The 27269-nt window shown below is 40.0% G+C and overlaps 1 protein-coding gene across 1 annotated transcript in view; it reads right to left on the minus strand.

Moving 5' to 3' along the window:
• Positions 1-27269, minus strand: part of LOC137150972 (cilia- and flagella-associated protein 47-like) — a 294207-nt gene that overhangs the window by 52936 nt on the left and 214002 nt on the right. Inside the window, exons 36-38 of the mRNA XM_067545101.1 lie at positions 12671-12805; positions 11624-11736; positions 4327-4477 (exon numbers count right to left, since the gene is read on the minus strand). Of these exons, the coding sequence (XP_067401202.1) occupies positions 4327-4477; positions 11624-11736; positions 12671-12805 (399 nt within the window). The remainder of the gene's footprint in view (positions 1-4326; positions 4478-11623; positions 11737-12670; positions 12806-27269) is intronic.

Below are 27269 nucleotides of genomic sequence, written 5' to 3' on the forward strand. Positions count from 1 at the left end.
CTTTATCACTCTTTTTGACCCTTTGCACAATGCTTGTCTTTGGTCCCAGTCCTCCAGAGACTTGTGAATACATTTAACCTTATGCATTGGGTAGTCCCACCAAAGTTACAGCCTGTAAAATTAAGCACATGCATCAGAGTCTTTGCAGGACTGAGGCAGTCACAGGGTGACATTGACCCTTTAAGAGGGAGCAGAAACCAGTGCACTTGTGACTCTTTTGTTACCTGTCACTGGGCTTAGAGAGAGAGAGAGAGAGAAACCTGGTGAGTGAGGCTTAGAGCACAGAGTGAGTCAGTCAGAAAAAAGGCAGGTGAGAGCTGCCAGAGACCCAAGGCTAGAGGATGGACAGGGCGGAAGGCCAGACAGCAGTGGAGGCAGTTGCCTGCTGGCTCTAAGGTGGAGAGGGTTGAACTCAGAGAAATAGTGCATGAGCTTATCCACTGACAGCTTCACTCTGGGCAGTGAGAAGGCCATTGGGCAGCACGGCATGCTCTCCTGGTAAGGGTGATCTCCCATCAGAGAGGCTGTGGGCACTGCCCCTGGGAAGCAGGATTCCACTCTCACTGCAAAGGGCTGTGGTGGCTGTCCTGGTAGAGGAACAGAAGGACAAAGAGCCTAGGTATGGTCAAAGACACCAGAGCATGATATGGAAGGACAACCAGAAGTGGGGAGGAGGGTCCCACTGAGAAGAGTACGGTTTTAAGGGCCATATAGACCGGATGTGGGAAATGGATGATGTCTGAGACTTTTGTTGGGGAATATTTGATCTATGCGTTGGTAACAAACCAGCCTAAAGAGGGGTATTATTTAAGCAAGAAAGCCTGATATGGAGTTACTGGGACTCTGAACAAGATATTAAGGCAGGCATACCAAGTCTTCTATGGCCTTTCCAAGAAGGGTGTGATCCATGAAAGACTGCCCTATGACAGGAGCTCAAACTACTTAGCTTTACAAAGAGAAAGTTAAGGGGTGACTTGATTACAGTCTATAAGCATCTACACAGGGAACATATATTTTATAATTGGCTCTCCAATCTAGCAGTACAACACAATCCAATGGCTGGAAGCAAGACAAATTCAGACTGGAAATAAGGCATACATTTTTAATGATGAGAGTAATTAACCATTAGAAACAATTTACCAGGGGTCATGGTGGATTCTCCACCACAGACAATTTTTAAATTAAGATTGAATGTCTTTCTAAAAGATATCCTCTATGAAGTTCTATGGCCTGTGTTATACAGGAGTTTGATTAGATGATCACAGTGGGTACAACTACATTGCAAAAAAAGACCTGCGGCAGTGAGTCTCAGAGCCTGGTCAACCAAAAGATCTGCTGAAGGAATTATTTGGGGGAAGTTCTATAGCTTGCATTATACAGCAGGTCAGACTAGATGATCACAATCATCCCTTCGGGCCTTGGAATCTATGTAACTATTGGAGTGGTTCTCTCAGCACACAGAGAAAGAGCTACTCTGGCACATTTAAATATATATTTAAAGCTGCTCTAAAATGAAGAACTGCATATTAAATTCAAAACAAAAAATTACTCTACCCATGGTGCCGTGGGACACTGCATGGTACCTTGCAGCACTTGAGCCCCATTTAGGGATTGTGCAGGGATTTACAGGCTCAGTGGCCACACAGTATCCCTGCACAAATCCTTCAAATCTAGGCTACAAAGGGGGAGAACTGAGGGCAGGCTAAAGAAGGGCTGTACATCAGCTGCACACTAGGCCTCCCCTTTGTTCTGGGAAGTGGACTTCACCTGCCAAGCCTCCTATATCCTCTGTTCCCCACACGAAGTCCTAATACCTAATTTCCATGCAAGTAGACAGAATTTCATCCTAAGCAAACATTAAGGTCCCACAGATAAGTACTCAGTAAGAAAAAAGCAAATTAAGGCTGCTCTATAATCTAACTCTGACCTCTTTACTAGCCTTTAATTACATGATCACACGCTATTTTTCATGCAGTTTTACTATAGCCATTAGATATGTGTGTTCTGTCTTGAAGCGGTTCTCATTTTTTCTTAATTACATCACTTTTCATTTTACTGTACTAATGGCCGAAGTTTTCTTTATTATCTGACTTTAGATATTATTTCTTCTCTAAGATTTATGTATTACAATAATTTTGTCAACAGCCACGTAGAGCCTATCTCCTTGTCAACCAGCAGCACAACCTTCCTTAGCTGCAAAGCAGGGAACAAAGTAATTAACTATGGATCTAGCTACATGTACACGTTTGTGAGGCTGACATCCTGTGGTGCAAGTCAGGGGCAAATTTGTAATAATCTAAGAGCCTGTCTATACAAACAGTGCAGGACAAGCTGCGGTGTAAATCAACATCACACTAGATGGCTATGCATAAACAGTCTGCCTGGACCCTGCTGCCATGCACTAAAACTTCCCTAGTGTTTTTTGATCTACTTTTGTTTCCAAGCAGGATAGATCAAAGCACACTAGGCAACTTTAATAAGCATCATCAGGGTCCCCATTGACTGTTAGTGCATGCCAGGCTAAAGCAAGGTAGATTTACAAACCAGTTTGCTGCATACTAACTGTTCATATAGATAAAACTTAAGTAAAATCTGTATCATAATGCATACAAACAAGACAGCAATATTAACTCTGGCATTTCCTGGCCTTTCAGTACCTACCTTAATATAGCTTATTGTCTGGAATGTTCTAATTTCCCCTCCCCCCCACGAAAAAAATTCAGTTCTCACTCGAGGACTTAAGCGATGCTTGGTTGCCTAAAAACAGACAATAGCACATCTACATTTTATAATCTGGATCCATTTGCCGGAGGAAGTCTCTCTCCTGTGATCCTGACAAGCCGTTATTCTCAGCCAACGTGCACTCAAAATCAAAACCCATTTTCACCAGAACATTTAAAGAAACTTCTTCTCTGTAATAGCTATTTCAATGCTAAATGTCAGTAGTCTACTTGCCCTCCCAGTCCTTTTGTCTAGAAAATTGTTTATAAAAAAGAAAAAACTACATGATTTTATTTTTCCTATATTGGGAAATTGTATTTTTTCCTCCACTCTTCTCAAAATATTCCTTAACTGGTTTGCTCATATTTTCCACAGCAACTCATCTTTTGGGAGAAATCAAATCTTAGTATTTAAGCCTGCACGATGAAAGTTTCTTTCAAGTGCCACAGAACTCTCGTTGTTTTTGCTGTATACAGACTAACACAGCTACCCCTCTGGAACAACACTCCACTCCAGCAAGGAAGTGGGTCTCAGAACCCAGGCTCCACCCCAAGCAAGAACGTATATACTGCTATGTTTAGCCCTCTAGCGTAAGCCCCACAAAACCCAAATTAACCCAGGTTATGGGACTCACTGCCATGGGTGGTGGTGTTTTTTGTTTTTGTTGTTGTTTTTTTTTTTTTTTGCAGAGTAGTCATATCCTTAATGTACAAAATAATGTCATGTATCAATGGATTGAACACCATGTGTACGATTTTCAAAAAGCATCTAAGTGATATAGGGGTCCAAGTTCCATTTGGTCCATTTTCAAAAGTAACTAGGAACTTAGAGTCAAATTGTTAAAGGTATTTAGGTGCCTCAGAATGCAGATTGCTGCTCTGTGTGATTTTCAGAAGTGCCTAGGTGCCTAACCCCCACTGAAAATCCCACTAGGTGCCTATCTCCATCTTTAGGCACCTAAATACCTATGTCCCATTGACAGTTAATAGGACTTGAGCTCCTAAGTCCCTGAGTCACTTTTGAAAATGGAAGCCCCTTAGAGGCTCTTGAAAATTTTACCCCAAGTCTTGATTAGATTTATATCATTTGAGTCAGTTGTGAGTTTTTCAACAATATGGTTTTTGTTGGAAAAATGTTGACTTGTTGAAACTTAAGTGTTCTCAGGCCCAGGGTGGAATATACTGTGGGGGAGAAAAGGAGACAGCCAGAAAAACACCCCAGGCTAGCCATTAGCCCAGTGGTTAGGTCATTCACCTGAAATGTGGGAGACCTGGGTTCAAGTCCCCCCCTTGGTCTGATTGGGTACAGGGGACTTGATTCTGAGACTCCTACATCCCAAGTGAATTGCTACCCATTGGGCTTTTGGCTATTCTGCAGTTGGGATATGTTGGGTTTGTCTCTCTAATTCTTACCAAAAAATTTGGAAAGATCTAGTTTTCATTTTGATGAGGAACTAAAACAAACGCTTAAACAATAAAATTATTCACAAAATTGGATTCTTATTTTCCTGCCAACTCTACATATCATACAAGCTCAAGAATTTTTGTGAGTGACTTAGGGGAACATTCACATTTTTTCAAATGGCATACACAGTACTGTACTTACAGCAGGGTCAATATGGTTGACTTTAGATTTCAGAGAGAAAGTCATTGTTGCACCTCCTATTCCACTTACAGTCTTCGAAACCAACAACAACATTGCTTCAGCAGGATGTAGAAAGCGACTAGTGAATTCCACATTTATATTTATTTGGCTCCTAGTTAAAAAAAAAAAAAAAAACGGAATCACTTTATCTTTAGAATTATCCAGATTAGACCCACGAATTATTAACCTGGAGGATATGATCATTTCAGTATCAGGAGAACATTTTTAAAAGATTTTTGAAGAGGGTTGGAAAAAAGGAGAATTACTTTTGAATCTGCCAACGTGCAATGCTGTATCCAAAAGCTGGTGGGGTTTTCTTTGTTTTTTTTTTTTTTTAAAAAGGTGAGAGAGAGAGAGAGAGAGAGAAAGAAGAATATAGAAAAAGTTGTGTTTGTTTGTTTGTCAATGTAAAGTTTAAATATGAAATATTATTGTTTTTATACTCTTGTGCAGAAAGTGTTACCCTTTTCTTCTAGGATAACAGTTACGTTTATTTTGTATTCCCTTTCATCCAAGGGAAGTTTAGAAGTTAAAGAATTATACCTTTTACTACAAATATTGTGGGCCAAATCCAGAAGTTCTTAAGCAAACTCTGAGTCAAGTCCTATTGGGTGAGTGCTGAATAAAAACAAATAAAGATTTCAGGATTTAACATATAATAGGAGATGAAGAAAAAATGCTTTTGTGTAAATGAAGACACTATAGCTGATAAAGACAAAAAACAGGAAAGTAAATTTTAACAAGGGGGGCCCACATTGAATGAGGGTCTAGAAGAGGTGAAGGAAGTATGATTTACATTAGCCCTGGGACAAAGAGGGATTAATTATTGGTTATAATTATTGATTAATACACTTGGGGTTCTTAGGACTCAGTGCCAATAAACATCTTAAGATGGCATTGAGATCAGAAAAATAAGTGCACAAGTGAAAAACAGAAGGCTGTTTTAAAGCAAGGGAATTACAGAAGCTCAAAAACCACAGTATTTCAGTAAAAACAAATAGATACTCTCTATATACTATGAAATATGATGATAATATAGATAGCTACTCAGAAAGGAGAGGTTCCCAGATTTTGTGGCCTGCTTGAATTAGATTCACTTAAAATATAAGTAGAAGAAAGTGAAAGCTTAAACTATGAGGTCGCCTGGTTAATACTTTCAGGTTAATCTGGTTATTACTAAACACCCTACAGATTCATTGAAGAAGCCTAGAAAAACAGCAGACGGAATGCAACAGATGTAGAAGACTGCTGCACAACAATGTTCTAGAAGTTTATCTTAGATCAAAATTATTATAAATGTATTAATTATGGAAGATATTTTTAAAATTACACACCTGATAGTATTATTTCTGAAGCAGAAATATATCTGGTATTAAAATCAAGGAAAAAAACAACACTGGAATCCAATGACAGCCAGAGGAAGAGATGGCACTCATGTTAAAACAATTACAAATGAAAAACTGACTAGCTAGCTACTTTTAATAATTGTGATTTTTATACGTTAAAATAAGTTATTGTAACCAAAATTAAGTGAATAAGGGGACAATTTATTTTTAGAGAAGCAGAATCACAAAGTATCATTCTCGCAAATTCTCATTCCTGAGTCTGGAGCTCCCTAGCAAACAACAAGCAGAACTCCACACATTTTAAAGTTTTTGGCCTTTAATTGCAGCAATAGTGGGTTGGTATGCTAAATCTCTCCCCTTTCCCACTGATGGTTATAGTCATTTATAAAATAGTGATTGAAAGAGTGCCTTAAAAATGTAGAGCAATAAAAATATGAGAAAAAGACAGCATCTCACAAACAATTCCTCCCCTTCAAACTCTCAGAGGTAAGTGAGAATCCTGCCAGAATTATATTTTTCACTGAAACAGAATTACAAGGTAAGTAATTCCCTTTTCTCCTTAAACAGTAATCTAACTAGTGGAATGCACTGAGTCCCAGTCTACCCAGTAAACCACAAACGCTGCTAAGCATTTTGAGAAAACATTAAGCGGCCACCCATCCCAAAAGACAAGATACTGCAAATCTGAGATACTTTTGGTACTTGGGAATTATATGTACTGTAAACATCCACAAAGTCAAGAGCACAGTAAAATAGATCAAAATTGAAGACATACATTTAGGTCATCTTAATGTAAGGTTGTCCAAAGCCAGAAAAGATTCAGAGGTAGTTGATATAAGGTTGTCCAAAGCCATAGTAGTTTAAGAGGCAATATATGTAATACTGTGGTCAGTCCAAAATGTGGGGGAAGGTTGTATTGGCAGTGCTGAACCAGGGTGACATGTGTACAAAAATGTATCTTATTACATGGAGATTGGGAGTATATGAATGCTGCACATTAACTATTAACATTAATTATTATTCATTATAAAATAAATATTAATCATTCAACATTTCTATAGGGTAATAACTTTGCATAGTGCTTTACAGAGATTGAAAGGAGGCATGGCCTGTTTCCCAGAAAGCCTGCAAGCTAAATGTAACACAAACAGAGAGTGAACAAAACAGACAAAGGAAAGTGGTAGTTAAAGGTGCGTTAAAACAAAATGGAAACAATGCATCAGGAAGGTCAAAAAAGGAAGAGTTAATAGTACAGGAGAGTAAGTCTGTGGTGGTACGGAAAGCAAAAATTGGGGTTTTAAAGAGGGAGAGAAAGGGTATTTGGTGCAAGAACAGGGATGTTGTGCCAGGCATGGAGAGCAGCATGGAAAAAAGGTACAGAATTGTTAATAAGAGAAAACAAAGGGAGCAACAAAAGAAGAGTGGTCAGAACACAGGGCATGATGAAGGGAGTGATGGCAGATCTATACGGGGCAGGTCTGTGGAGAACCATAAAAGTGAGGTTGAGAAGTCTGAAAGACAGGAAGGCAGATCAAGGGGTTACCAGAAATTCTCCAGCCTTACCAATTGAGAACTCCATTGCAGTGGCACTCTGAAAAGTTGGGTTTATGTGAAATTTACTTAATTGCTTTCAGATTGACGGGTCAGGGTTTTAGCTGATGTAATTAGTATAGCTTTACTTCAATGGAGCTATGCTCCAATTTATGCTGTGACCTGTTTCCTCACCTGACTAACTCAAGATCAAAGGAGCACAAAGGGGGTTTAGAGTCACATCTTATCCCATGCTCAATGTCAAATGTAAACTCAGACAAAACTAGCTTTTTGTCTCCTTGTGGAATAACTTCAGATAAACCAATTTATTCTCTCACTACTTTGGTAGCTAACTCCACTCCAAACTCATTGCAGTGAGCATGTTATAAAGTGTTTACAGGGCTCTGAATTTCATTATTAGCCCAGTCTTGTACAGTCCATCATAATAAAACTAACAGCCTAGCCAAACGTAAACCTCTGTATTTTTAATGTAATTAATCAGATTTAATTTTCTGCATAGGAAGAGTCAGAAAAAAGTTGTTTGTATTGGGAATATCATAGGTTCATAGAATTTCAAATCTGAAGGGACCCTTAAATGATCTAGTTTGACTTCCAGGATACCTCATGCCATTAAATTTAACTTAGTATCCTTGTACTGAGCCCAGTAACTTGGTTTAGCTAAAGCGTATCTTCCAGAAGGCATCTAGTCTTGATTTGTAGACATCAAGAGATGGAGGACCCACCACTTCCCTTGGAAGCTTATTCCAGTGGTTAATCACCCTCACTGTTAAAAATGTGTGCCTAATTTCTAATTTGAGTTCATCTAACTTCAGCTTCCAGCCACTGCTTCTAGTTAGGCCTTTTTCTGTTAGATTAAAGACCCTTTTAATATCGGTATTGTCTCTCCTGAGTATTTGTACACCGTAATCAAACCATCTCTCACAATCTTCGTTTTGATAAACCAAACAGATTAAGCTTTAAGTCTTTTATTGAAAGACATTTTCTTCAGCCCTTGAATCACTTTTGCGGCTCTTTTCTTCATTTTCTCCAGTTATTTAACATCTCTTTTTAAAACGTGGACAGCAAAACTGTATGCATTATTCCAGTATCAGTCTTATCAATGCTTTTGCACAGAGGAAAAATATCACCTTCTTACTCCTACTCCATCACCTATAACTTTTAAAAACTCTAATGATTTTTTTTTTTTTTTACTATTGACTGCATGAGATCTCTTAGCCTGTGTCTCACAAATTGTAGTCCCATATAACTACACAATTCTTCTTTCCACACATTACAGACAGGTACTTAAGGAGTAATAGAACTTGAGGTCTGCAACAGACCCCTATCATTCCCTTTTTCTGGGCTTTTTAGTTAGCACATTGATTCATATACATTCAAGAGCCTGTGATTTTGAGTTATCAATAATCTTAAAGCAGGTAATAGTTTATTTAATGTACAGTACCATTCCCCACCTCTTTTATGCACTCTATCATTCTTGAATGGATTACAATTGTAGAACTTCCTTTGTAGAACTCCGTTAGAAGCAACTCTCTCTCCTTCACTTCTGTATAGACTAAGTCTTTCTACAGTAGACATCAGAAAGTTCTCTTTCAGCAACTCTCATACAGTGATACCATGAAGAAAAGCATGGACACCAGGCATAACCAATTACATAGAAATTTTAGTTTATTCATCACTTTAGTAATATTTCTCTAGAAATTAAAAACCCAGTAAGATTGTGTTCTAATATAAAGAATCTACCCAATCTGTTTTTCCCTGCTTTGACTTATTACATTTTATATTCCATCCCATATTAACGAAGCTATTAATTATATCTTACAAAATTTTTTAGTTTCATGGCCCATGAGTGTCAACAAGGTTATGTTACTACAAACTATGTTCAGGGCTGTACATAGGAGTCACCAATGGATGATATACTTTTGAGTCAGCTTTCATTTCCATGCATTTATCCAAGATGTCTGCTACAGTATTTAATGCCATTCTTAAAGGCAAACTTGCATATATTTGTTTGTGTCTTTTTATGTACTTTAAAAGGTGAAGGGAAAAACAACCAAGGTATCAACCTTTAAAAAAAATACATGCTATTTCCAAAGATTACCTTTTTAATTTTTATTTTTATCTGAAGTGATTGTAAAGAAAAGAGAATCAAATTAGCCTCAAAGATCAACAACATAGTATTGACCATGTATACTTTCTGCATATGTTTATAATGGGGGGGATGTCACACTGGCTGGATTGGGGGGTACATTTATTATATTATTTAACATCAGAATCATAATAATTCATATAAGATATGCCATGTCAAGTAACGTTAGAAAGGCTATAATGTGCTAAGTAAGATGATAACGTTTATGTTCTTGTGTTATGTGAGTACCGGAAGTTATGGATATGTTTGTATCTGTACTTCATATTGTGCTCTGTTTCTGGGTGACACCCCAGAGAGGATGGCTGCAGCATTAGCCTGCTTAATGGCCCCCATTAAAGAAATTCAGGTACAATGGGCCTGGGGGGGGAAGCCAGGGATACACCTGATGAGTCATCAGGACTTACTCATATGACCCTGAACTCCATCCTATTCCTGTAAACTTCCACAAGCAGCATGGCAAAGGCCAAAGGACATAAAAGGCAGCTGCATCACAACCATTTTGTCTTCAATCTTTTGTTTTCAGTCTGTCTTCAGTCTTCAGCCTACCTCTGGATCAACTCATCTACAACTGAACTGAAGCTGAGAAACAAAGGACTGAGACCCATCCAGGTACTGGACGTATGCCAGAGGGACTATAAAAGCCTGCAAACTCCACAATTCTATTAAAAACCTGATATATATGAACTTTCAAATCAATTGTATTTATCTGATTGCTTTAATCCTTTAACATTTCTCTTATAGTTTGTTTCTTTCCTTTTATAATAAACCTTTAGTTTTAATTACTAAAGGATTGGCTGGCAGCATGGTATTTTGGGTAAGATCCAAACTTATATTGATCTGGTACTGTGGCTGACCCTTTGGGGTAAGGAGAAACCTTTTTGGTAAAGAGCATAGAGTTTTAATTAATTGATCTCTTTACTAGACCTAGTGGCTGATTAGGAGCCAGAGACTGGAATGTAGTAAAGGGGGCTGTGTATATTTTGTTTTGGCTTCTTGATAACCAGTGTGGGGAATCACAAGCACTGTTTGTGGCTGGGTGGGAAGTCTGACTTCAGTGTCACTCACCTGTGCTGGGGGAATCTGCTCTCCTTTTAAAGCCTGCCCTGACCTTGGCATTTTCAGGTGGCTACCCTAGGCACGGACTGTCACAGGGGGGTTATTTAATATAAAATTCTTGATCATCTTAAAAGAACGCTGTATTTATGTTGACCCTTTTTTGAATTTTTAAAAGGAAATGGTCTTCTTTGGCAACAGTTTTTGTATTTATTCCTTCTATCAGCTTGAATAAAAGCTTTTTCCCCTACAAACTGTGACTTGTTTTCCATACATAGATGCATTTCACGTGCACTTCAGTTGGCCAGAGATCCAGCATTGCTTACTTCTAGTGGAACTACTCATCATCTCTGGCATTTTGCAATTAAACTATGTACACTGAAAAACCTGTACCCAGACATATGACCAATCACAAACTTAAAGTGCAGAATATTCAATGATCAAACACGGAGAAAGCAGGACACACACTATCCATAGAAGTTGGTAAGTATCCATTGCAACCATAATTTCTAAACATTAAATCCCTTTGTGATCCTTAGGTCAGTTACGTTTCAGAAACGTAAGGTACAGAAAGAACTACAAATAACTTTACAATTCTCATTGGTGAAATTGGGAAGAGGTTAGCTAACAACACAGTCAAAGCCTTGAGATAACCTTTTAAACTTTCAATCCTGCTAGAGTATAACCATGAGAAACCAAAACAAACAACCTATTACAAATGATTCTTAGCTGCACTATCTGACCTAATGTGTTAACGTCAAAAAGTTGGATGAACTTTCTAAAGAGCTTGGTCAGCTCTAGTTGGAAACAAAGATTTAGAAGAATAGATCCAGCTCAAGGTTAAAGCTTTCATCATGATGGGTAAGAAGCTGGGCACAAAAACATTTACAGGGAGAGAGGAATTCCCTGCTATGACTCAAGATATGTACTCTGAGTTCTGAGTCAGTGTGCAAATATGCCATTGATGAGTTACTCTGGATTCACACCAATTTAACAAGGATCAGAATTTGATTCTTATACTGTTTATTCTTTGTCTGTGTTTATAAGTGAACACATTCTATTGTTCCTCTACCTATAAAGCCTACAGATTACTTTTATACCTACTTATTGCTAAAGCTATAAGGATGTCACATTCAATAAAACTAAACAGATGGTTACTTACTTTGGGGCAACGATGACAGTGTTTCCTTTAGGCAATAAGAAATCAGCAGACTCTCTTCCTACAATTATAGCAGTGTACACCAAAGGTTTAAAGCTTGAGTTTTTCAGACGCACCTATCACAAGAGATAAAAGTTATTCTATTTGTACTTATTTACTTTTAGAATTGAAAAATGCATCCATTGCTCAGTCTCTGGGGTCACACATGCTAAGTATAACTGAGCCCTGGTCTACACATACCTGGCGATTCGGCGGCAGTCAACGGGAGTTATACAAGCTACACAGAGTAGCTTGCATAACTCCTGTCAACTGCTGTGCTTCCTTTCTGAGTGCCGTCTTCACTGCACTGTGCTGACAGGAACCGCATTCCCATCAACGCAGCGCTACGCCACTTGAGGGGGTGGTCGACTTCCTGATCGATTGAGCAGGTCTGCACTGACCACTCAATCAATCCAGAAAGATTGATCTGATGGCAGCGACTTTGCCACCATCAGTATAGACATACCCATAGAATATACACGTTATCTACAAATAAAGTAATCAGACTGTCACAACATAAAAACATCTTTAAACATTTATCAATATAGCCCAGTGTTTTGTGCCATTCCTGTGCATCTGCTAGGAAATCCACACAGAGTTATGAAGATTACATATTTCCACTGCGAGAGCAGAAACTCTTCCCAAAGATCTTTTAGCCCGTTTCTCCTAGCAGTATAGCTCCAATTGGATCCTGCAAGCATTGTAATCCCAATTCAGCAGCCACTCTCTAGTTCCTCTCTCTCTGATCCAAGAAAGCCACAACTAGACTTGTGCAGAAGCTGCTGCACTGATAGAAAGCAGTGATGGAAACAGCTGTGGAAGTTGGGACCCCAAATCTGAGGAAAAGAGAGACCATTATTTCTCATTCTATAGCCTTTGCACTGAACAGCAGAGGAGTACATGTGATCCATTAATAAAAAGATCTATATTTTATGTATAATATATATTCCCCATACATTGTAAGTTTTAGTGCTGGGAATGTCTCAAACCTAAATCCAGATATATCAGTACCTGTCTAACAGTAGTAGCATGGAGAGCACCAGTAAACTCAACAGTCTTCTTGGGTAAATATTGAGGCAGCTTTTCATACAAATAGACACAGAGCATAAGCATCATGATTGGGTTTGGATCACAGATGTCGGTGGCCTAATTTTAAACAGGAAAAGAAAAAAAAACAACCACCAGATATTTAGTCTAATCTCATGTGTATAAATTGATGATGATTTCTTAAGATACAGAATTTAAAATAAAAAATACCTCATTAATATGCACATTTGTTTTCAAATTGCTCTTTTTAAAAAAAGTTTGAGTTAGTTGCATAACAATATGAACAATTTCATTACCATCTTGAATACGAATCTTTTCTCAGCATATTAAAATGTCAACAGGATCTATTACATAGTCTAGTAAGAAATTATACAATGAAATAAAGAAAGTTATTGTGCACCTTTTTTCCATAGTTTGGGAAAAACAGACGTTCATTTGACTAGAAAGGACAGATATCAGAAAAGGCAAACAACACTCAGTGATTAGAGAAATACATTTCTAAAGCAGTTTTCTAATAAGCCAACTTTTACTTAACATTTACCTTTCAAAATGCTGTAACCAAACTCATACTAGGCCTGGTCTACACTGGCGATGTAGGTTGATGTAAAGTCACTTATGTCGACCAACTTACACCTGCATCTACACTGGCACCACTGTTCATTTGAATTCAGTCGCCTGGAAAATTGACTTAATAAGACCACCTCTGCAAGTGGTGTAGCGCCTAAATGGAATTTGTTAAATAGGTTTAGTGTCAGTGTAGACACAACATCACAAATCGAATTTATTGGCCTTCGGAATGTATCCCACAATGCCCGTTTTGACCGCTCTGGACAGTTGCACTGTGCTGCTCAGTGGTCATGCTACCAGGAAATGTCCCCTCCCCTCAAGCCCTGGAAAGATTTGAATTTTCATTTCCTGTGCTGCCAGCGTGGAGAGAGCTCTGTCACTGTTCTACGCATGGCTACTGCAAAGCCCAAACGCGCTCCAGCATGGAGTCGGCAGCGGTCTTAGATCTCATCGGGCTGTGGGGCAAGGAGTCTGTTCTGGCTCACTCAGAGCCAGCAAAAGGAATCTGGACATTTATGGGAAGATGTCCCAGGGCATGCTGGAGAAGGGACACAAGAGGGATGCTCAGCAGTGCCTCATGAAGATCAAGGAGCTGCATCAATCGTATCAGAAAGCCAGAGAAGCTAACAGCCATTCTGGCTCCTTGCCCAAAACATGCCGCTTCTATGATGAAGTGCATGCAATTCTCGGTGGCGATCCCACCATGGTGCTGCCCCGCAGCATTGATACCTCCGCTAGGTCACAGTCCATGGATAATGATGAGGACTCCATGGACGAGGAGACTGAGGAGAGCAGAGTGCAGGAGAGCAGGGTGTCCATTCTCCCTGAAAGTCAGGACATATTCCTGACCCCCGAGCAGTCCAGCAGCACACACGACAGAACTAATGATCCCGGGGAAGGCACATCTGGTGAGTTTTTTTCCTTCTTAGCAGTTCTGTTCTTTTACATTGGGTGGGGAGGGGGCACAAAGGGGATTTCAGGCGTTTCGGTGACTGTACTGTGGGATTACCGAGGAACAGTTTATTTATGTGATGAGAAATGCTACGTTTATCATCAGTTGATATGTCACGGAAACTTCCATGTATGTAATCTGTTATCCTTCGCAAAACTTTTCAGGGGAGGGCTGCCTTGTTCCTCCCTCTATGGTAGGATACTTCGCTGCAATCAAGGGAACCTGCATCAAGGCAGAACACTGCTGGTACCCCGCTGCGTCCAGCAAATCTTTGTTTTAAGCATAGACTTCCCCCTCCTCCCCACCCTCTCCGCAGTTTCTCTCTGTAAGTGTTTAAATAGCAGCAGAGCTCCCCCCCACACACACACCATGCTGTCCTCAGATCCTCTCTGTAAGGGCACAGCGAGCAGACCCTTCTGGGACGTCAGGAATGGAATGAGGCTCTGTGTTTGCCCTGTGCACCGCATGGCGATTATTGTCTACATTGTATCAGGGGATGATTATCTACATTGTTACAGTTATCATTTTCTTCGCTTCGCTAACAGTGGCTACCTTATTATTTTTCTTTCATACTGTAGACACCTCGGCATTGGACCGACCCTCAAGAAATGCTCTGGAAAGACTATCACAGATTAGAAAGACGGAAAAAAAACAAACAAACAAAAAAAAAGAGATGATATGTTTGGCGAGCTCATGAACTCCTCAGCAGCCGCAGAGACAGAACAAAGAGCATGGAGGCTCACCTTGTCCCAGAATATAGACATGGACAGGAGAATCACAGAGAAATGATGGAGCACGATCGCAGTACCACGCAGGAAATGCTGCAAATCATGAGGGACCAGGCAGACATGCTCCGGCGGCTTGTGGAGTTTCAGAAGGAGTGGAGGCAGGACAGAGTCCCGCTGAAGCCCCTCCATAATGCTCCTCAACCAAGGTCTTTGCTGCCCTGTCCGTTTCCTGCCCCCAAGAGGTCAGAGGAGATTGGCCAGGCTGCAGTACGTGCTCACCTCCACCCCGGTGGAGGCGAGAAGAAAGCAGTGGCGGCCACGCTGACAGCTGGCATGCAAGCTCCCACCTTGAGACAGTGAATGAACACTCCCCCTCTTCCCCATGACTTGAATGTTCAGAAATAAAGTTAAAACATCATTTCTACATGTTTCTTTATTAAATCATATCTTGTTCTGGAGGGATTTGGCGGGTACAGATATCGATTGGGGTGGGGGGGATGTTCACCAAAGGCAAACAACATACAGGAACAGAAATCAGTCCTGCATCTCATTGCAGAACCTGGTTTTCAAAGCTTCCCTAATGCAAAGCACTACATGGTTAGCTCTCAGCATAGTGCTGCCATCTGGCTGCTCATAATTGGCGGCCAGTCCTTCTGCCTCCACAGCCCAACCCTGGGGGAACCTCTCACCCTTCACTTCACACACATTATGAAGAACACAGCACGCAGATATCACAGAAGGGAGGTTCTTCTCAGTCATGTCCAGCCTAGTGAAGAGTCTCCTCCATCTACCCTTTAAATACCCAAAGGCACATTCTACAACCATTCTGCAACTGCTTAACCTCTTTTTAAAACACTCCTTGTCGCTGTCAAGGTGCCCGGTGTATGGCTTCATTAGCCAAGGGAACAAGGGGTAAGCAGGATCCCCCAGGATCACTATGGGCATTTCCACACCCCCGATTTGAATTTTTTGGTCTGGGGAAAAAGTGCTCGCCTGCATATTAGAGAACAGCCCCGAATTACGAAATACACGCATGTCATGCACCTTCCCAGACCACCCCACATAGATGTCGGTGAAATGACCCCTGTGATCCACAAGCCCCTGCAGGACCATGGAAAAGTACCGCTTGTGGTTTATGTACTCGGTTGCTAGGTGGGCAGGTGCTAAGATGTGCGTCCCATCAATGCTCCCCCTCTGCAGTTTGGGAACCCCATCGTGGCAAACCCCTCCACTATGTCCTCCACACTTCCCAAAGTCACTATCCTCCATAGAAGAAGTCTATTGATGGCTCTGCATACATGAATCAGTGCGATGCCCACTGTAGATTTACCAACTCCGAATTGATTCCCAACCGAGCGGTAACAGTGGGGGTTGCCAGCTTCCACAGAACGATGGCGACTCTCTTCTCCACCGTCAGAGCTTGTCTTAAGTGAGTATTCAGGTACTTCATGGACGGGGCCAGCTCCGAGCACAGTTCCAAGAAAGTTGCCTTTCGATACAAAAGTTTTGCAGCCACTGGTCATCATCTCACAGCTGATAACGATGCGGTCCCACCAGTCAGTGCTTGTTTCTCTGGACCAGAACTGGTGCTCCACGGTCTTCAGATGATTCGTTATGGCCTGCAGCAATCGTGAATTATTCCACTCAATGGCTTGTAGCAGGGCAGCCTTGGTGGCATCGCTGTTGTCTGTGCTTCGGCTTCTTGCTCTTCTTCGAAAATTCTTGATAAGACGCAATCTATTTCTGATGCTCACAATAATCGTGCAGAGTTGAGCTGGCTCCATGTCTCTGCAGCAATGGTGAGTGCGGGGAGTAAAAAAATGGCACGAAAATACTTTTCCTGTTTGTTTGGGGGGTGGGGGAGATAAGAAGGGAGGGGGAAGCAGCGTTGCATCATGGAATGATGACTTGTCCCAACAGCCACCACGGCTAGTTGCGTTGTGTGATAGCTACCCACAGTGCACTGCTTTGCAATTCGAATTAAGGGTGCTCAGTGTAAATGCAGGAGAGCTGTGCAAACAGCGTAGTGTATACACGCTGCTGCGACTTCTAAAAATCGGCTGCTGAAAGTCGACTTAAAGTAAGTCGACTTCCCTCAGCAGTGTAGACATGGCCCTAGTTACTTCTACATAAAAAAATGTAAAACTTACACATTTCTGTAAAATTAAAGTTACTACATGACAATACAATAATACCTAACACTTTACAAATGGAAGTTGGTATCATTACCCCCTCAATATATTCGTTTTGAGAAAAATATTAATTCAAATGACAAGAAATGCAAACCAGGTTATGTCTTTATTGCTCAAAGACGTCAAATAGGTTATTGTTTACAGAAAGCGAAAACTCTTATGCCAAGTGTCTGCATGGACTTTTCACAACCTTCATCACATAATGAAGAGAGAAAAATTCTTAGTTTATAAGGCCAGAAGGGACTACTGTGATTATCTAGTCTGACCTGCATAACAGGTTCTGCGTAACTGGTTCTTTGAGATGTTGTAGTCAGTGTGGCTCTAAGTGAGCCCAACTCATGTGAGACTGGATTTTTTTAGCAGTGTCCATCACATGAATCCTGTTCCTCTGCACGCTCCCATGCGAGGGAAAAAAATGCAACAGCAGCCTGAGCCTTCCATCACAGTTTCCTCTCAACTGAAAGCCCATAAAGATGAAGACTCCAAAAGGAGGGATGGGGGAGTGAATCATGGGATACACAAAGAGGTGGGGAGAAAATCTGAGAGGCTTGGTCCAGACATATGTGTTTGCAGCTCACTAACTCTCTGTGCTGACATGATAGCGATGAGGAAGGTTTTCTTGGGGTCAAATGGTATAATGAATATTCCAATAACTGTTTGAAAGGAGGCTCTATGAGCTGTACAAGAACAATCTTCAGTTCCCATCAAATATACCTACATTGCAAAAAAGAAAAAAAGACCAAGGCAGTGAATCTCAGAGTCCAGGTCAACTGACTTGGGCTCACGATACAGGACTAAAAATAGCCATGTAGATGTTTGGGTTTGAGCTGGAGCCTGGGCTCTGAGTCCACTTCCTGACTGGGTTTCAGAGCCTGACCTCCAGCCCAAGATCAAACCTATACACTGCTATTTTTAGCCCCATTGCACGAGCCACGCAACTATAAGTCAGTTGATCAGGCTCTGAGACTCACTGCCGCAGGTCTTTTTTTGCAATGTAGTTGTACCCATTGTGATCATCTAACCAAACTCCTGTATAACACAGGCCATAGAACTTTGCAGAGGATATCTTTTAGAAAAACATTCAATCTTGATTTTAAAATTGTCTGTGATGGAGAATCCACCAGAACCCATAGTAAGCTGTTCCAATGGTTTATTACGCTATTAAAAATTTACACCTTATTCCCAGTCTGAATTTGTCTAATTTCAACTTCCAGCTTTTGGATCATGTTATAGGTTTCTTTGCTAAACTGCAGCGTCTGCTATTAAATATTTGTTTCCCATGTAAATTCTTACAGACTGTAATTGAGTCACCCTTTACCTTCTCTTCGTTAAGCTAAAGAGATTGAGCTCCTTCAGCCTAAAGAAGGCCTGTTTTCTAATCCTTTAATAATTTTTGTGGCCCTTTTCTCAATCCTCTCCATTTATCAATATCCTTCTTGAACTGTGGGCACCAGAACTGGACACAGTATTCCAATAGCTGTTGCACCAATGGCAAATACAGAGGTGAAACAACCTCTCTACTCCTGCTCCAGATTCCCCTGTTTAACCATACAAGGATTGCTTTAGCTCTTTTGGCCACAGCATTGTACTGGCAGCTCATGTTCATCTGATTATCCACCATGACCCCAAAAATCTTTTTCAGAATCACTGCTTCGCAATATAGAGTCTGCCATCCTGTAAGTATGACCTAAATTCTTTGTTCCTACATGTATATATCTACATTTAACCATACTACAATACATATTGTTTGGCTACGCCTATCTTACCAATTAATATAGATTGCACTGAATCAATAACCTGTCCTCTTATTTACCATTCCCTTCATTTTTGTGTCATCTACAAACTTTATCAGTGATGTTTTTATGTTATCTTCCAGGTCATTATTAAAACTGTTAAACAACATAGGGTCAAGAACCAATCACTGCAGATCCCCACCATAAACATACTCGTTCGATGATGACTCCCCATTTACAACTACATTTTCAGACCTACTAGTTAGCCATTTTTAATCCATTTAATGTGTGTTGTGTTAATTTTATATATTTCTAGGTTTTTAATCAAAATGTCACATGTACCAATTCAAATGCCTTGTCAATGTAGTAGTGTTAAACTTTTATCAACCAAAATTGTAATCTAATAAAAAAGATATCAAGTTACTTTAACAGTATCTATTTTTCATAAACCCATGTGTGACAACAGATATGGCAATTTCCTGCAATATTGTGGATGACCCTTATTAAATTAACTTTATGTATCTTAGGAGTTCATTGTATTAAAAATGCATGTGTTTATAAATTACTATGAGATAGTGTGTAATGTCTCTAGGGGGGAGACCTGACGAATGTAAACCCTGGGAAGTGTTATGAGCCTCAAAGGACTATTTGAAACAATGTGAACTTTTAAGTAAAGTAGGCTTCCCTAGGAAATCTCTAGGGTGAGGTATATCCAAATATGACTCCTCCATTTATGCAGAAACCCAGCATTTTGGAGCTATATCCTGAGAAGAAACCCATTGTCTATGAATTACCTATTCCCAGATCAAAGACTCTGGTTATATAAGAGGGACTAAAAGTGCTTGTTCTGAGCCAAGGAGGTTATGAACTAGTAATCACAGAAAAAACCCCTGCTGGGATTTGAAGGACTGTTCATCTGACAGAGCCATTGTTAGAATTGAGATGATCTCTGGTAAGCTTGTTAGCATGCATGTAGGTACTTTTATTTTTTTAATATGTTTTCTCAGTAATGTTTTTATCTTAAGAATAAATAATTACGTGGTTTATAACCTCTGAGAAGGAAAGCAATCCTCCTTAGGCAATATGTCTTGCTTGGGAATTCACATTGGTAGGTAGGGAAATGTGCAGCCTGGAAATACCCTGGTGAGGAGAGAGATGCATGATGGCTGAGGAGCTGTAAGGTAAGAGTTGGTGCCCTTGCTGGACCACAAATGGGAATACAAGTGCAGCTGCCCTGAACCGAGATACCTTATTGATTGGCATTAATTATATTTCTCTCCTTTAATTCTTTATTAATCTAATCCCGTAACAGGCGCTCCATTATCTTTCCCAGGATCAGTGTCAGACTGACAGGCCTACAATTACCCAGGTCATTCTGTTTACTTTTTTTATATATTACCACAACATTTGCTTTCTTCCAGCCTACTGGAACTGCTCCAGTGTTCCAAGACTTGTTGACAATCAACATTAATGGTCCAGCAAGTTCCTCAGTCAGCTTTTTTAAAACTCCTGGATGCAAGTTATCTGGATCTGCTCATTTAAAATGCCTATCTTTAGTAGATGTTGTTTAACATCCTCCTGAGATATTATTGGAATGGAAAGAGTGTTATCATATGATATGACTACATCATCTATTTTTTCCACAATACAGAACAGAAATATTTTTGAACACTCCTGCCTTTTCTGCATTATTACTGATAATTCTACCATTTCCATCTAGACCAATACTACTGTTAGGATTCTTTTTGTGGTCCTAATATATTTAAAAAACTCCTTATTGTCCTTAACTCTGCTGGTTATGGATTTCTTCTTGTGTCCCTTCGCTTCCCTTATCAATTTTCTACTGTTTCTAACTTCTGATTAATATTCATTACTACCAACTTCTCTTTCTTCCATGTGTTATATATTACTTATTTTTATTTATTTAGCTTCCTCCACCTCCCCAATAAACCAGGTCATTTTTTCAACCCATATGGCCTTCTTTCTCAATTGTGGTTTTTTGGACATCTAGTGTTCTTAAACAATTCCAATTATCATTCACTTTTTTCTGATTCAATTCTTCTTCAACTGATCTGGCTCACAATTGTTTTCAGCTTTTAAAGCAAGAAGTATATATCACTGCTCCGGACTTTATTCTGTTTGCACATTATAAATGTGACCAAGTCATGAACATCTGTGCTCAAGTTACCATTCGTTTTGAGTTCTGTGATCAGTTTCACTTTGTGTGTTAGGATAAGGTATAATATGGAATTCCCTGTGTTGAAGCAACACTTTTTGAGTTAGGAAATTGTCATCTATAACATTTAGATACACCAATTAGCATTCACTTCTTACCTGGGATAGGTTTCTTACATGTATGTATTTATTACCATTTAAAATAAATAAAGATCAACAGTGGCTCCTTTACTGAAATCTGTCACCATCTGAATGACTTACCACTCCAAAGAAACAATTGCTGCTCTCACTCTAAGTATATATTACATACTTTCATAAGCATATCTGCTATTTCAGTTATTTTCCTCCAAAACTACTGAATGAAGAGTATTTTATATCCTATAAATATTTTTTTTAAAAAAACAGCTAAGTGATCATTAAAAAATTCTGAATCCAAGCAGGTAAAAACAACAATGAAGACCTCTTGAAGCTGAAGCCTCATCTACACAAGTAATAGTAGGTACACAAAGAGACTTGAAGCCTACATACTACATGTCTTGACTTCAAATTCTGAGTAATGTTTTTTGTAAGAACCATTAAAACTACCTCTGAACAAAAAAATCCAGTTCCTCTTAGTTTCATATGTGGATAGTTCCTGCTGTGAATCAACATGTTCCCAAAAAGGATATGACAAATTTTCACAGCAGTTACCCATCCAAAAACTAATACAGGGAAATACTTTGAAGTAGCATGATACCAAAGTAAGTTTTTCAATATACAGACTATCAGTATTATAATGTGCCCTTCAGAGCAACGTCACTCAGGTACTGAAAATTATTTCATATTATCATTAGTCCTCTTTTCTGTACCTTCCCCAATTTCAAACAGCCTGGGGTTTCCTTGGGGTATAGGAAAAACTAAGGCAACAGTAAAAATATTTTTAGAGTCTACATTATTTTTAAGCCTACTTTTTAAAATATATGTTGCCCAACCTCAATTTAAAGGTTTAGATATTTTTCCTAGTAACAAATTACACACTCAAAGAATATATGGTACTTGGTGATGGGTACTAGCCAAATCTATTTTAAAATAAATCTGTCATTTCTGTGCTTTTAGGTTACTAGTTAACCAATATTCTTATGTTCAGGTGTTACTTAATATCCTCAAAGCCCTTCACTCCACAGCTTTATTGAAGGGCAGGCTTTGTCTGGGTCAACAGGCAAAGAAAACTGTTGGGCCCATTTAAGAATTGTCCCTCCTCCATACACACTTTTTTCCTTTCCCTCCTTGTGGGTTTAAGGTAGAGAAAGGGGATGGTTCTGTGGCTGATTGACTGAACAGAAGAGCACAGTGGAAGCATACTGGCTCTCACACACCGAAGGGGAGGGCTTATAAACCCTTCCCCAGGTATCATTTGGCATCTGGGAGAAATAGCATCCCCATACCCACATTGGGATTAGAGTAGGTTTTGGCCCTTGGTGTGGGCATCATGTTATTCACCTGCTAGGGCCTTGGGAAGGAATGGCTTCCCCACCACCAGACTGTCCTGGGAAATCTAGGTTTTTTGCCTTCACCTCAGCAGCCCAGGAACCCGGTGGGTAAATTAGGATAGGTTGTGAAATTCATGTTGTCCCAACTTGGCAGGTGCCCAATGCATATAACTGATCAATAGGGGCTCTGGTTCCCTGATAAACCAGAATTGGAAGCAGATTAGGAGACAGCATCTCCTAAAAAAAGGTGCGCTTAGGGCTCCTAATATTTGGTACACCAGAGAGACCACTTCTTCTTCCAGATACCCTCAACCCTCTGTGGGTGGGGGGAGGGGAAGGAGGGCCAGCAATGGGGGGGGGGGGGAATTGGGCACACATATGGTAGACTCCTTAGTGAAGAAATAATTGGCATTCACTCAGCAAGAAATCTATAGGATCAACTGGTGACAATAACACAAAGGGCAGCCAGTCAACTGCTTCCTCCTCTCCTGCTCCTAGACCCCTCATGGTGCTTCACCATGCTGCAGATCTGGTATAGAATCTTCTATGAATCCCAAGCAGAGGAAGTAGTTCATGTTCACTGGTGTGAAGCTGTCGCATCCTAGCATTTCAATATTTTAATTGTACTTCTAATTCTTATTGCTAATTTTACATGGTTCTTGCAATTTAGCATATTTGTAATCTTTTGTTTCAGACGAATTCTATTATCTGCCTTAATTTATATGTTGGAAGTTCATGGTAGTTAAGCAAGTCAAAGGGTTTCTTTCCCCTCCCCTTTAATGACGATTTTGAAGTTTGATGGTACACTGTATTTGCTGGCCCCCACTCAAACAGATGGGGTGACAACTGTCAAACAGGTTTTCATCACAGAAATTAATTCATCTAGTCTGTAAATGGGATGAGATCAAAGCACATCAGCAAGGTCCACAAAGACAATTAGTTTATGACAGGCTAGTAAAGTAGGGGTAGATTTATACCCCAGCTTCCTGCAAACTAAATGATTTGTAGACAAGCCTATAATCTAAGTGACTGATACAAAGCCCACATCTGGGCATATTTTATTCACATATACCAGTGCTGTAATGAGTGATATTAGGAAGATTGTGAGGCCCTGCAGGCCAACTCTGAACAGTTGCAACATAGTTTTGTGTAGGCTGGGTTTAGCATGAATGTTGATAAGACTGAGCCTATGATAACTGAGGGAAGGAGGACCTGGAACAAAGGATATCACAGGCAGACATCTTAGAAGAGTGAAAGAATTTTAAAACTTAGGATCAAGATGCCCTCCTGTGTGATGAACAGCATCATACTAATGTTGCATGGTGAAAATGGTAGGAGATAACCCCAGTTCTCTGTGACAAAAAGATGCCCATCAAGTTCAACAGCAGAATTTATAAAACTGTAATTGGGCCCATCTTAATGTACAGAACTGAGACTTGGCCAGCCACCCAAAAGAAAATCAGTATGTTCTCTCCCCCGGGAATGCAGACATTGAGATGGTCAAATGGTTGAACGCTGTGTGGCCGGAAACAAAATGAGGTGGTGAAGGGCCTAATGCAGGTTGCTCCAAAAGAAGACAAGTTGAGGTTGGACAGGCTATGGCATGACCAGAGACAAGAGAGTTATATCGGTAGGATGGCTCTTACAATGACTGTGGAGGAAAGATGACAAGGGGACTCCAAAGACTTGGCACATAGACCAAATATCAATGGCCCTAAGAGAAATCAATCTGCATGACCCTCTGGTGTATCATTATGAGTTTTTGAAGATGGCTATAAAAGATGCCAGCCTTGAACAGAGAAGTGGCAAGAACAAAGAAGATTATGATGATGACCATCCAGTGCTGTAATTCCCCCAAAACCTTGTAATAAAATCATTTTCCAATATCCACAATAAACAGAGTTTTTCCCATTCCCCTCTCCTAGGACACCACCATCAAGTCACCCTCCCAAGGGTCAACAGAAACACTGTTCTCAGCTCCTTTGGCCCCTAATCTGGTGCCCTCCTTTCCAGGCCTCTCAGCCTGACAGTGACCATCCTTCCTACAGCTCTTGACTCAGGACTTTGCCCTGAAGTTTTCCTGTTCTTGCAGTATTCTACTCCTCCAAGTTTCCCTGCCTGAGAGTTCTACCCCTGCTTAAAGGATCCACCCTTCCACCATAACCCTCTTGCTTCAAGGCTCAGCTTCCCCTGACCAAGTTGGATCTTCTCCTTTTCCTAGGGGCCACCACACAAGCCTTCCACTAATCAGGGATCCCCAGCTTTGGTCAGCTCTCACCAACTGCTTTCCTCCAAGTTCCTCAGCAGCAGATCACAGCTGCTGCTCTTCTTCCAACTCAGCTCTCTGCCAGTCTGGATAAAATCCTCAGATGCTCTGGGAATGCTCATGACTGCAACATGTTCAATTTCTGGCTTTCTCCACTGTTACTTACACCATCTTCAACCTCTCCTAATTCAGGCTCATACCATTGGGGTCATCTTTGACTTCCCCTTTTTTCCTCCTTCCTTCCTTATGCAGCCAGTTAATCAACAAGTCTTACTGCGCCTTTCTCCACAACAAAAGGAAACTCGTTCCCTTCCTTTCTATAAGAATGAAAAAAGCCCTTGTCCATATCTTAGTTATCTCTGGCATTGCTTTCTAGAATATCTTCTATGGTTTCTCTGATAATCACATCACTCCAGTCTACTATGTCTAAAATAGAAGTGCCAACTCTATTTTTCTCACCCAGTCACATGAACCATGGTACTATGAGTTCCTCCTGTGGATTCCGCTTGCCCACCGTCCCTTCTCCTCTAGCTATTTGGAAGAGGGAAACTAAATCTGACTAGCACTTCCCATTTCCCTGTTTTAACACCATCCTCTGGGATTCCAGTCGTGTGCTATCCATGTTTATTTTTTCAACTGCAAGCTCTTCTGAGCAGCGAGCGCTGGAATTTATATCACAATAATAAAATACAGGAAAATAAAACAAATCTAAAAAACCCCAAAGTCTTCCATTAATGCTCCAGAGTACTACTGTCACTTATGATTAAGCAATTGAAACAGAAGGATTTTCTTCTTCCATAAGTAATCTATTTTGAGTGAATAAAATCTCAATCTCCGCCAAAAAGGGGATTTTTTTAAAGGCACTGAACTCTCCAACAGATGAATCATTTAAACTTACAATCGGAGGCTGTATGTCCTCAGTCAGTTGAACTTCTTAGTAATTACAGAATCTCAGAGTCTCTCCCCAGAAACTGATTGAAAATATCATCCATTCCAGATCTAATAAATGTTACAGCTTGCACTGTCACCACCATCCTCATCAAATAATACAAGACTGCCATGAAGGTTCATAAGAGGTAATAGCTTGGTATAGTGAAGTAGACTGTTGATACCATTGGCATGCCTTAACCTATAGAATTTATGAGACAAGAGTATCCCAGTAATAGACCAAGTTAAGATAGTTCAGCAAGTTCATTAATATATTTCACTGTAAATTCCAGTTACCAAACAAGGAACGCTGAAGGATATTTACAGTATTAGAGAAAAACATATGATGAATCCCAATACATCTCTTTAAAATATGTATTCTTATATCCTGTCAATTTCTAAATTTTCGTATGTGCATTCTTTTTAGGAGCATGGTTTAGTGACTAACGCACAGGATTTGTTCTGTTCTCAGCTCTGCCACTAACTGGTCATGGGATCTTGATCAGTTACTTAACCTCTCTGCATTAGCTTTTCTATTTGTACAATGGTGTTGTAACTATAATTGTACTATGGCACTAGAACCTTTGGGGTTTCTGAGGAATGTGATGTAGCTTTCACATCAAACAAGAGTCAGATTTTTAGTGCCAAAGAAAATTTCCAACTTCATCACCAAAACATGTGACATATCTGCCCTGCTCTTTCCCTGCTTGACACAGTAATACCTCTGTATCAGACTCTGAATTTGGAACTAGAGCTGTTTTTCTTACCTTCAATTTAATCACACAGAATCTTGGAACATGACTGTCATATACACCGTTTACAGATTCTAGAAATCCTTACTTCAATACATATTTACAACACAAATACACATTTCTCAAAATATGGGTTAAAATGTAATAAAAATATGCAAATACTCAAACTTTTGACTTTGAAGTTTTGGGAGGAGTTATACAAAAAAAAAATATGTCTGTTTCTGTTAGTCTGGAGACTTGTATACAACTGTTTAGGGCCTTAATTGAAACACTTCCTTCCTTTCTAATTCCTCAGTTTCAGCTCAAAGGGATCTGATTAAAAGCAACTCAGATCTGCTCCAGAGTGAGGAACTTTGTCTATTCAGTCACTGCTGCTCTCCTATATCTCAAGCAAAGACACAAACCATCTCTTAACTCCCATCCCTTGAGAAGTTAAACAAATTGAATTGCCTTCAACAGCTCCATAACCGCATCATACTAGCGTGTATGGTGCTGTAGCAGTGCTAAGTATCATTATTATATTTTACTGAAACGGAATTATCACAACTAAAACCAGCAACAATATGAGATTGTTTTACAGCAAATCACCCAGAAATACACACACATTTCTTTTTGGGAAAGTTGGCAAGGGCACTCTTGCACACCAAGTGTGGGCTCAATATTGGGCCAAATAGATGCTGATCTCTATGATGGGGTAAGAGTTACAAATCAGGGAGTGTTAAGCATGCAGGTGCTGAATCCCTTTCAAGGTGTTTCAGGTACCCCTTTGGGATTACCCTAACCAGATAAGGAGGGCATAGTT

This window comes from Emydura macquarii, unplaced genomic scaffold (genome assembly GCF_026122565.2).
Source record: "Emydura macquarii macquarii isolate MOO-44397 ecotype Brisbane River unplaced genomic scaffold, CSIRO-AGI_Emac_v2 contig_1043, whole genome shotgun sequence".
Lineage (NCBI taxonomy): Eukaryota > Metazoa > Chordata > Testudines > Chelidae > Emydura > Emydura macquarii.